Source organism: Anopheles darlingi, chromosome 3 (assembly GCF_943734745.1).
Source record: "Anopheles darlingi chromosome 3, idAnoDarlMG_H_01, whole genome shotgun sequence".
In the NCBI taxonomy this organism is placed as follows: Eukaryota; Metazoa; Arthropoda; class Insecta; order Diptera; family Culicidae; genus Anopheles; species Anopheles darlingi.
The window spans coordinates 20043822-20056466 of record NC_064875.1 but is presented as its reverse complement, the minus strand read 5'-3'; the positions used below and the strand labels follow the sequence as shown (position 1 = coordinate 20056466).

The window sequence follows — 12645 nt, the reverse complement described above, 5'->3', positions numbered from 1 at the left end:
ACGCTATGATGACTGTAAACCCCAACAGAGAACGATCTTCAGAGGCAGAGGGGTCCAAACTTTGTTGCGACAAGACATTAACATTTTGAAGAAATTTTAAATTGTTTTCCTTCCTGCTTCATCTTTTAGAAGCGATACGACGAGGACGACGAGTCCTCGGGTGTATCTTCTGAGTCCCTTTTTGATACCTGCTCTAAAGTTTCTCTGGTCATGTTTGGTTTACACTTAACAAGGATGTCTCACTGTCAGCCATTCGCATTCGGTTGATGAACACCACCAGTGTTTACCTAAAAGGGGTGTTTAAGATGACTGAGGAAGCACACCTAGAAAAGCCCTTAGGGGTGTGTTTGGGTTTGTTTTTCCTCTCCCAAGCACCTCGTGCTGCTCAACCGCGTGTTGTTGAGGATGTTAAAGGGAAAGGGTGCGTTAAATTCGGCAAACTTCCTGTATAACACAAATAAAGCAACTTGGTGTTATTTGTCTTTGGTTGCTTTCGCTGCCCTTTCGGACGCGGTTTTTGTGGACGTGCGGGCGAGACTCTCCCGGCGAGTGAACCGTGAAACTGATACGAGGAAGGGTCTTCTTTTTGGACTTAGCGCACACTTTTCACCCACAAACTAACATGTGATACAGCCGTCTAGTGCTACCGAAGGGGGAAAGTTGCAAAAACAATTACCAAAACCCTTGCTTCTCGCTTTTTCCACCTCCAGAAATGGCCATCGCCCGGCCATTTACGTTGAGTACACGTGGGCGGCTGACCAGATAATCAGTCCGTTCGCCTGTTAGTAGACTTCAACAGGTCTTTTCGTAGTATATTCCGGGCGCCGCCGGTCCCTTGTTGTGTGTGAATTCCCCATTCCGGTTCAGCTTGCACTCTGGAGTGCAACTCAATCCCTTTGATCCACTCAGTCCGATGATTGAGCTAAATAATTAAATAAACAAAAAAAATCCTTCCTTCTACCTTTTTCCCTTCTAATGGAGGCGTCTAATGCTGAGGCACGTTTAGAAGTTTGTCGGCCACACAACGTTGGCTAAAAGTTTAGCTTCACACAAAGCCACAAAAAGGTAGGGCGAGAACGAGTTATAGAGAGCGAGAGAGAGGGAGAGAGAGAGAGAGAGAGAGAGAGAGTTTCCAACAAAACCACATTCAAAGTTGCATTAGGTTCCAATCAACAGCGGTCGTCGTCGTCGGCGGCACTGCGACGAGCGGTTGCCTTGTTTCCGCTTGTCAGTTTGTTGTTGTTGTTGCTCAGTTTGTTTGAATGTTTTGTGTTCGTTTGTGGGCACCGTTTGAGGTCCCTCTTTTTCCTGCTACATTCTGCGTATGTAATGTGCACATTCTCATGTCGACAGCATGTTGCTTTGTGTATCATATTATGCACTCTGTCTCTCTCTTTCTTTTGTTCCGGTTGTTGTACTGTTGCTCCCCGCTGACTGCACTCCAAACGGGGCATTGTTTAAGCCAACTCCGACGCCACCGCAGCACGCCATGACACGTGCGCGTGTGATCGATGGTCGGGATGGTTGTCCCAAAGCCGGGGGGGGGGGGGGGGGGGTTGCTTTGCTGATTTATTCCCTCATTCAGCTAACCATCACATCATGTGCTCATGTGTGCGAGAGAGTCCTTTATTACGTCCAGGCAGGCAGCAGAAAAAAGTGCAATTGTTTCATCGTGTTACCCCCCGTCTGGTGGCCGTTTTGTAGGTTTCGTTAGTCACAAACTGTGGTTTTGCTTTCACTTCAACACCATTCAATGGAGTGCTGGGGTTGCGTGTGTGTGTTTGTTTTATTGTTAGACAAATTGATGTAAATGTATTAATTTGATTGATAGATCTTTGATTAGATTCCGTGTGTCGGATGTGTGAACAAAACTAAATGTTTCGATTCATGAATGTGGCTGCCCGGGGCAGCAAACCGTTTGTTGCGAAATATTAAAACGATTAATGGAATTCAAACAAAGGCCAAACTCAATATGCGTTAGTTCCATTTTTTTGCTCAACTATGCTACAGAATGTGAGTTTGTCAGTGTTGCAGGAGAATTGACAAATAGAACATTCCATAGAGTGGCCAACAGGCAACTATGCTTTGCTAGTGATAAATTGGTTTTTCAAATCATAGTATGCCACAAAATTTTAACAAAAAACTGTATCTTCAATCAGTTCGAAAACTTTAACTTTAATAACCGCGAACTGGTCCGTTTGTGACTCAACACTTCAATTAGAAGTTGTCTGGGAACAAATAAAATGCAAAACACGTGACGCAATGGCCCTTAAAGGGATGGAATACCAATAACACACACACACACATAGCTTTAGCGTGGGAACGGGAAATAGAACCTAAACCCATTCTCACGGCTGGAACCGCTGGCCCGGTGCCGCATTCCATTCGTATTTCCAAACGAAAACTTTGTTCAATCCTCAGCACCGATGGTCGATGGCGACCGAGGGTCGGGTGCGCACGTACTGCCAGGCCAATCATGTCGCGGAACCATTCGCGACTGATCGAATGGAAAGTAATCCAAGCGTTATGTGAGTAAAATATTGGGTTTTGCGCACTGTCCCTTCCCGCACACCGGCACACCCTCAGCATCGCTTCGACAAATATCCTATGCGTTCTTTAAACGATTTGCAGATACGATCGGTCGTGGAAAGAGGGAGGGCGGTGAGCGAAGGGAAGCGCACGGGGCACGGGAACAATGTTACACTTGTTCGCTTTCATGTTTGCCATTATTTAAAATTGATTTACGGAACGGTTGAACGGAGGGGAACCGGGGGGTGAGGTGGGTTTCCTCTGATTAAATTATGGCATAATTGGCACCCAATACCGACAGTACACACTGGCGCAGCGGCCGCGTGCATTGTGCATTGTGAATTCGTTGACCATATTTCGCTGAATTGGCTGAAAATGAGGACCCAAAACAATGCGGACCATATTCGATATGCAGGATTTCTTTCCGAGTGTCTTTAAATGGAATGAGTACTCCGCTTTAACAGCGTTGCAGCGTTGCAGTTCAGTTGTGGTGTACAGTACAGTTCCTGTTGCTTCCTTTATTCATCAGTTTATGCGCTTTTTTCTGTCTTTTTCTTTGTGTCTTTGTGTGTCTGTGCTTCGTATCTCTTTCCAGGTTAATTATTAGTTCACTTTTTCACTACTTTCCTTACCTCTTACACACTTCTTTACACATGTATCCCACTCGTACTTTTCCTATTCACACGCTTCATCTTCTCTCCTCGCTCACTCTCTCTCTCTCTATCTCTTTCTCTCGTTCGCTACATCGCCATCATCTGCATTCATATACTATTTTAGTGAAGGATTAACAAATCGGATCGGATGCCCGCGCGTTCCCCGCTGTGCCAGCCTAGAAACGAAAACGATCTAGCGAACTTTTTCTTAAGCATAGTAGGCGTGAGCGTAAATTGGAATTAGAGGTTAAGTTAGTTAGGCAGAGTTTTCGTTTTGCAAGAGCACAAGAGAGAATGAAAAAGGAGTGAGAGAGAGAAAGAGAGGCGAGATGGTAATATTTTTGAAACGTTTTGCTGACAATAAATAATGATACGCTTGGCTTTATAACGAAAACTTAACGAACGATCGGAGCCGACAGAAACAACGGCAGAAGCGTAAGGAAATCTTCTGATCCTACCTTTCTCCTTTAACCTTTTCTTCTTCTTCTTTTTTTCTACAAATGTAAGATTGTGCTCCCTCCCCCAAGGAGAAGTAGCCGTCTAGTATCAACATTTAACGGCCAGACGCGGTTTGCGGAATCGTGTTGGAACGGAAACGGTTTGAGTGAATTTAACAAACGAGAAACTTAACAAAGTAGTCCGGGGAGGATCAGAAAATGGAGGCTCAAGGCTGTCCGGAAAGAAGGAGGAGAGGCAGATAAAGCTCACATTTTTTCGCATAATTTCTCTCCTCTTCCCCTTTGTTTTTTTTTTTTGTAACCTGCGAACTCCGGCGGACAGTGAACATAGTTTTGTTACATTTTCGTTCCGCACCGCATCGACATCGTATGTGTGTGTATGTGTGTGTGGAGGTGTAGTACTGTAGCCTGTGCCTGTGGTCAGCCAGTGTGGTTCGCCGTTCCGGGAAGGTTGGCCGTTACATTTGCATTTAGCGCATCGGCATCGCGGTGCGCTGGCCACGTACTTCACCCCCCCGCCCCTTGTTGTCCCTTGTGAGCCCTTTTTTCTTCCCACTCCCGCACCCCGCGCGTCCCGCACCGTCTCACGTGAGGTGTGTTTGCTTGTTGCCGCTTGCCTCATTAGTAAAATGCATCTGCATCGTTGCTGCTCCTGTCTCCTGTTTAAACTCATCCGGCTCATCGACGTCAAGCCGTCATCGTCGACGGTGTTGGTTCGTGTGCCGCTTCCGTCGTTCCTGTCGCTCCTCCTCCTCTTCCTCCTCCTCCGGCTGCTGCTGCTGCTGCTGGCGTCGACGTCCTGGCTGGTGTTGATGGTAACCGTGCAGTGCATGAAGATCATCCGCGATCGACACTGGTGATTAAATAAATGTGCTCGATTGCCGCAGTAGCAGCAACATCACCAGCACATTGCTGGCCGCCACCGCAGCCACCAGTACACCGTTCGCCGTCATCACCGCCGGCCGTGCGCTCGAGCTGAAGTAATCCCGGCATTTGCCACTTTCCGGTGTGTAATCGACGCAGTGCATCTGTTTTCCGGTTGGTTCGTTTCATGGGGAGGGAAAAACGTGAAATAGAATAGAAGATAGAGGTTAGTGAGTTTTCCGTGTGTGTATGCGTGCGTTTGTGTGTGTGTGTAATTGGTAGGAATGTATTTACTATTTTTCTTCCTTTTTGTAACACGGCCTCGGACAAAAGCGAGAGAATGGCAGGAAGGGAGGGTAGGAGGAAGGCGGCAGCAGGGGTGATTGAACATTCTGTGGCGACCAACATCAGTGTGCCCAAAATTAGCAAAAACCGACGGTGTCACTGGGGCTGGTGGCGAGGTTCTCGAAAATTCGAAACCATGTTTATTTGGAAGCTCTCCTGGGAGAGGAGGAGGAGGAGGAGAAATGATTTAGAAAATGGTTAGCGAACACACACACATACACACGCATGGAAGCACACATCCCCGAATGTGTGCGGGAAATGTTGACGCCAAACTGAAATCGGGGAGACGGGGACGCACTCATTGTCACCAAAAAACCGGGACGGGGAATCGAGGGGAGCGCGAGGTTAGCATAAATCATGCCACCGCTGGTACCGGTACCGGACCACGCCAACGGAAATACGGTGCTACTGTGCGATGCTTATGTTGCTGGTGCTACTGTGCGATGCAATATGTAGGGCCTCTGCAGCAGCAGCATCATAGGCCGCAATGAAATAATAATGAAAGCAAGCAACATCGACCAAAAATAAAAACAAGGGAAAATTCCCTCCTCGCCGAAAATGTTCCTCGTATGTTCGACGACAGACGATCGAGAGTTTCCTGCATTTTCCTGCGGCAGGGGGTGGCTACCATTGTGCCATTCGAATTTAGTGCACAATGCACAATGCACGCACAACACGCGGTCTATCACGGAGGGATGGAGTTGCCCATTCGGCGAAACCCATATTGTGAACTGTATCTGCACGCACCCCCTTCAGTGGAGGCGAGAGGTTCACTATGTTTTATTCATCGCGATTTCACGCTTCACCCGGGTCGTTCGAGTCCCGTTGGTTTGGAATCGAGTAGTGTGTAGGACCATTATGGTATTCACCACCATCAGCACCAACGACGAGTGTGTTGTAAGCATATCCTACTACACGAGGAGCACATTATATGATGAAGGGAGACGCGCAATGGACGTCAGGACTACCAAATTGTTTAATTGGATCGAAGCGATTTAACGTGGGCTTAAGGGAGGATTTAAAGAGGGGTGGGGATTGGGAATTCCGGAGTGTCAAAGGGGTAGATTAACTTTATGACAACCTTCGCAGGTTCCGAGGCGACAGTATTGTAATCACATTCCACCCAATGTCTTGCCACAATACGATTTAGCATTGACTACTAGATCCATCCTACTCGAGTGGCGCTCGAACACATACTCACCCGCATTAGCGTGTCCGACATCTTGTCCAGGAATCGGCGCGTGAAAAGCGCCGTCTGGTCACCGCACGCCTGCCTCACGGTAAACTCCGAGCACTGCATGTACCGCTGGAATGCACTGCAAAGCGAGAAGAACGACAAGAAGAAGAAGAAGAAGCAGAGAACCGTTTAGTAGCATCCAATGTCTGCAGGAACGGGAGAGAAAGAGGAAACACTGTGCGGTGCGGAATGGACCGAATGGCGGACGGCGAATTCACAGCTCATCCGCTGCATCCGCTTCCATCTGGAGATGAAGGTAAATACATGGCATCTGACGGTGCGCGCCCGGTGTAGCGTGTAATCGGTGTGAAATTGACGGGAAATAAGCAGTGGAGAGAGAGGATGCAATTGACGGGAAGAGCGATACACAGTCTTGGTGTCGTAAGGCACAGGCCACTGAAGAGAATCTTCTGAAGGTGCTACATTCTGGCGATGGTGATGCTACTTCACCAAAGATGAACGATTATGTTACGGGATGTTCCGGGATGTTCCGGTATGCTGTGCTTCGACGGTTCTATCGCGATTCCTCCTACGTCGAGTAATGCGTTAAGTTGAAGGCTCATGCCGTGGATGTGTCTTTAATTCGATGCTTCCAAGTTGTCTTTGACCGAAAGATGTTGATGAGTTTGGACATGTGTTCCGTGCAATGATTGTCCACTAAAAGCCACCGCAGCAACAACAGCAACAACAACAGACACTGTTTCACTTTCTCGCTCTACTGCCGCTTCGACGCGCACCATTATCGATTAGATGGCAATTTGATGATTTTCCAATTCGTTCCGATAATGGGCACTAAACTGACGCGACCAGGATGCCCCACCAGCAATGGCGCATGGCGAAGGGCCTCAAAAAAGGGAATCGAATTCGGTGGCCACCGCCGGTGCGGTGCGAACACCCTAATTTGGAAACGATACATCCGGGAATTGAAGCGCAGCATACCCTATCCGACGAAGACTGATGCGATGCCTCGACAGACCTCGACCTCGAAATTGAATGGTCATTCCGGTGGGCATAGTCGTCCATTTTGCTGTCTCAGCCTCAGCTCGGTCCGTTTGGAACGTCGAAAAAGAATGGAGACGGAGCGAAAACGGTGGCGAAAATTCAACGATCAGCAGCAGCAGCCCGGGAATGCTGCCCGGTTGGTTTGGCGGTGGTCCGGGACAATGATGCTGCATTGTCACAGTAAACTGACACGCGCCGTCGTGGTCGTGGCCGTGGTGGTCATCATTTCGTTCGTGTGAAACAATAAAGTTGATTGCCTCGCCGGTCTCATTTTCCCGCCCCCGGCCAAACCGTCTTATTGTCGCTCGTTGTTCACGGCTTCACATTCCGGCTAATGGAGGCTCGTTGTGGAATGATTGGGTGCGGCGCTGGAGGTTTGGTTTTGGCCCCGGGTTTTCTCGGCCTCGATAGTGAAGCCCATTTTCAGCCCCCTCGGACGATGAGTTACACAGCCCGGGAAAGAACGCTCGCCGTACGGAGCGAGTCAATTTCGTCGGAACTCGTCTTCCATTCTGTGCGTTTGTGGCTTTTTTGTTACCGTGTCCCCGGACACAATCTCGGTTGAGCGGTGTGCAACTGCCCACCGGGAACTGTCCGGGGAGGTCACAATTTGTGGGACCAAAACATGTGAAAGTTGCGATGATTGGAAATGATGGATTGATAGGGATGAGGGTCTTGAAACAATCAAACAGTGAATGGGGTTCCCAAAACTGGCTCTCCAGTTCTTGGACTTCTCGATCTCGAAACATGCCAGCTACCGGGATGCTTGATGCCGGGTACTTACCAGCAAACCGTTTTCAGTCGTTCCTCTTCGGCATCCTCGGCATGTTTCGTACTGTTGTTGGGATGGTTCCGATGGTGATGATGATGCTGCTGGCCTACGTCACCCGGATAGTACCCACTACTACCACCGCCGTTGTTGTTGCTGTTGCTGCTGTAGGCCGGATGTGTCGCCATCGTCGTGCCTATATGGTACTGGAAGGCGGCGGACGTTGTCGATGTCGTCGTGGCTGCGGCCGCCTGACCGATCTTGGACATGGTGCTCTGGTAGCGCGTTGCACACACCTCGTACTCCTTCTTTACGTGCCGCATGCACGGAGCATGCCTAAGAAAGTCTGTTCGGCGTGTGATGGTCGGGAACGTCCGGGAACGGATATGCATCCAGGTCCAGTATTGCACAGAAATGAAAAGAGAGTGAGAGAATAAAGCAATAGATAAGAATATGGGGTACTTTAGAATCTCCGAGAATAGAATATGTTAAATATACTCTCTCTTCGATATGACCTTTGAAATATCGACAGTTTGTGACGCTACTTATTGGGAACATGGATATGGTGTCAGACGTAACACAAAGAAAAAGGGACGAGAAAGGCTCGTGTAGCTAAAAGGGATGAGAAAGGACCAAACAGCACAGCCATGACAGGACATGACCCTGCAGTACGATTAGATGAAAGACGGCGGACGAAAATGCAGACAACAGCCGAAACCACAAAGGACAGACACGGAACTGCTACTTATGGAGAATGGCACCTAACGCCATCTTCTAGCATGATTTTGCTCGTTGTAGTTACCCTTCCGGACTTCCTGCCAAAGGCTCATAATCTAGTCCGTAACCACAAGGCACACACAAGCACACACACACACACATGCCGATCTCTCGCAGAACACAAAAGCATGCTTTCCGAGTCAGTTGAGTGGAAACAGGTGGATTAGCCGTAGAACCGACGACGACGACGACGACGACAATGTTTCAAGGCTAGCTACGACTCATGCTGTCTCGGGGAGGCTTTGCAGACGGTGCTGCACCTGGTGAGGACGAGTGCATACACCACACTACGGCCATGATGCACATGATGATCTGTATCGACTTCGACTCACGAGAGTGACATGATTAAAAGTGTTAAACAAGATATACGATTGACAAGAGTATGATTAAGCGGGTGCATTCCCTCTATCCGCACTTTATGGTTGTCGTACACGCCTGACTGAATAATCATTGCTGTAGACTTTGCTTCGGCTTCATGGAAATCCATTTCATTCCATTCGGATCTGTTCATCAATGTACCCTTGCTTTTGAGTGAGCGCAGTTGTGAGAAAAGAAGTAAGCGAGTAGTCTGCGGCTCTACCAATCTAGTAGACATAGCGTATGATAGTTCTCTCAGTCGTTTGCGTCACTCCATCGTCTAAGGTTGTCAGCTGTTAAAAGTGTTGCTAGTTTGGAAGCAGCGTTTGTGCAACGGTGCGTACGTACTAAGTAAAGTAATTTCTTGATAAATGTTTACCCAATATAAGGATACGCCTTTACAGACAGTTGCTAATCCTAGTGGTGCGGTGAGCGAAGTTTGATAAACTACCAAGCGGAGTAGCACACCGAGGCGTAAACAGAGTTGTTGAGCAAATCTTCTTTACCAACCAACCAGTTAGCAGGATAATTGTAATAACCTGGCTAACCATTATCCGCTTAGTAACAGGTTTTCTCCTCCTCCATCGACCTGGCAAAAAAGGGCTGAGCATTGCACATGTTTCTTTCCGCTTCAAATATCCTTCCAGAGAACTCCTGAACCGGTGGTACGTGGGGATGTTCACTTTTTGAGATATTTTTATCTTCACCTTCCTCGTACAGCATTCATACAGCATACAGGAACAACTGTGAAAGCTTTGCTCGTCTGCTAATTAGCAGACACAGTTGACGGTGCGGGGCAACGTCAGCGAACGTTTTCAAAACGACTGAAGCGATTCCCTTTCAGAGCAAACATGGCAACGGCTTATAATTAAACAGATAATCCCTTACTTGGTGATGTTTCCCTTTTCTCGACTCGTCTCGCGTGCGAAGGTGCGAGATGTCTGTGAGCAGTGGACGTGTGTGTGTGTGTGTGTGTGTGACCACTTCCGCATTGCGCAAGAACGCAATCACTACCGAATGGGTCACCGTCGGAGTCGCTGGAAATGGAGGTTTTTGGTTTCGTGTTTCGCGTATTTGCTGTGGCCATTTGCTCTCGATAAACTTGACTCAACCGTCGTCGTCGTCGTCGTAGTCGTCGTCGTCGGTCGGCGGATCATTAGAGGGCGAGCGGTGCCGGAGAAACCACGTGTTAATGTCATGGACCACCACCACGAATCAGAAAAACCATCCAACCGCGGACAACTCAAGCAGCTGCCGGTTGAGATTGGCAGAGAACAGATTGAGCAAAGCAGTAGTAGCCGGTATCAAGTTGTTCTCTCGTTCCACTGAACTGCTAATTGACCATTGAGCCTCCACTCCACGCTCCTTCTCACACTCCTCCTCTTCGCTTCGGAGATGGCTAGACCAGCGGGAAAAACTTTGCAAAACTCTCCTCCGTGACGTGTCCAATCACGGGCCAAATGAGATGGAAATGAAAGGTAACTTTCGCTTCGGCCTTAAACACTTCTTCCCCGAAACGGTACCCAGGTGGAATGGGTGAACTCTCGGGATTGGATCACCGGAGGAAGAGCTTGTTGTTTGGTGGTTTTGGCTCTTCCGGGGGTGAGGATGAGGGTTGGGGTTTTTCAGGGAAAAATTAAAACAAATCTCGCTCAGATTGCAGCTCATTGAGAAAACAGATTTTCTCGCGTCGTGCCATCCATGCACGTCGAAAGTTTTGCTGCGTGGAAAACGATGTTCGCTCTTCGCCAGTTGAGGCCATTTTGTTCGGTGGCGTCGGTGGTTGTACACATTTTTATTTGGTGAGGAGAACTTTTTATTTTCCTGCCAGCTGGAGCATGTGATTTGCAGCCAGCGAGATGGAATGGTTTTCGAGCACGTTTGGTCAACATGTTTTCTGCTCGAACGAAAAATTGGCTTCCGTGCGTATGCTTCTACCGAGCGTGTAAATGGGCGATTGTAAACAAGTTCATCAATCATATTTGCCAGAAAAATATGTAAAATGAGCTTAATTAACGATTAAGCGAGATTAACGGTTGTGGCAGCATTAAATCGCTTCAAAATATGGAACCAACCAACATTAAATGGTGGCGATGCACGTAGCTTAATCGCTGAGAACTGCTTCTTGCTAAGTTTGCTTTTGATAAACTTGAATTCGTATGTATGAGTTGTTTAGTAGAACTAAATGAAAAATGTTAGGTTTCAGAGTATGTTGCAATGTTTGATATTTCAATTTAAAAAAAGATAGTTCTTAGAAAATATAAATAAAATAATTGAATATTTTTTTTCAATTGTTTGTCACAATCGTATAAAAAATACTAATTATTCAAATTTAAACTTTCACCCCCGGTGGTTGTAAATCAAAAGCATTACAAACCAAAGATGAATACCGCTAGCACCGCGAACAATTTGTTATGCCTTTAAATGACAAATTTATGTTTCCGAACCTAACAAAAGAAAGGATGTATCTGCATCTGAACGCAGCATTCCAATAGCGGCCATGTATGAGTGCAGAAAACATGAAATGCAATTGCATCATCACCTTATTCATTATCCAGGCTAGAAATATCGATTTAACAGTCATTAATTGCATGCTGTTCATATTTTTGAAAAGTAATGTTGTATTCGTGCATCAGTAAAAAGTTCAAATACAAATATCAAGAGGTCAATAACAACTCACCGCAAGTGAAAGTTGCAGCCATGTACTGGACCCTTATAATATCTTTCTCCTCCAATGCGCTCACCAAAAATCCTGCTTTCGCAGACAAAAGCTAATCTAATAATTCAATCGCGAGAAGGTAATTTCACAACCTCGAACGAAGTTAAATCCACCGCACGATTGATGCCAAACGTTTCGTTCGTTTTGTGTGGGGATGATTTGGAGGAAGGAGCATCAAAACGGATGCTAGCATATCTGTCATTCCACTCGCATGATTGCAGCTCGTGCTGGGTTGTCTTCTACCCCCAAAAAGGGGCGAGGTCTGGAATAACTCCATTCAGCGCTCCCTAGGATTGCATTCGACCGGATTTCGGACCCCCCCTCAACGATGTCACGATGCCAGCGCGCACCAACGCGTGCTGCTCCTTATCGCGTTTCCACGATGGCACCACGATAATGACGGTTTGGCGCTCTTTCGCCATTCATAGCCAGACTAAACGAATTGATCCACTCCATTAAAGGGACTGTGCAGTGTCGGTACGTCAGCAGCACGTTCTCCGTGGTCCTGTCGGTCCGAATTCCGTGCCGTTGCACATTAGAAGAAAGAACAGCATACTAGTGTCCGCCGGTGGCGATGGCCACGTGGTCATCGTTGAAAGAATTCGATCAGCAGCATGCACCGTGACCGAAATCATCATCATCATCATTGGCAGAAGCGGCAGCGATGGCCCCGGGGATCGAAAACCGGAAATCGAATCAAAGGATATCCATTCCGCTGGGAGGGGGATGGAGAACCGATTCGATGGACATGTTGCTGATATGCCACCGCAACAACCAGATAGGCCCTTTTCTACCCGTAAACATTGGCCCTTCAAACTATTGGCCCCTGTTCGGTAGGGGCCGGCGGCCATAAGTGACAGATTTGAAATATTGGCTTCATGCTATTGGGGTTTGGCTGCATATAAATCCAGGTTTAAAGGTGCCAGGAGCGTAAA

At 47.6% G+C, this 12645-nt stretch overlaps 1 protein-coding gene across 1 annotated transcript in view; it reads right to left on the bottom strand.

Annotated features, from left to right (window-relative positions):
- Positions 1-3009: 3009 nt before the first annotated feature.
- Positions 3010-12645, bottom strand: part of LOC125953763 (uncharacterized) — a 42846-nt gene continuing 33210 nt past the window's right edge. The window contains exons 5-7 of the mRNA XM_049683536.1: positions 7873-8203; positions 6051-6165; positions 3010-4668 (exon numbers count right to left, since the gene is read on the bottom strand). Coding sequence (XP_049539493.1) covers positions 4501-4668; positions 6051-6165; positions 7873-8203 — 614 coding nt within the window. The 3' untranslated portion in view covers positions 3010-4500. The remainder of the gene's footprint in view (positions 4669-6050; positions 6166-7872; positions 8204-12645) is intronic.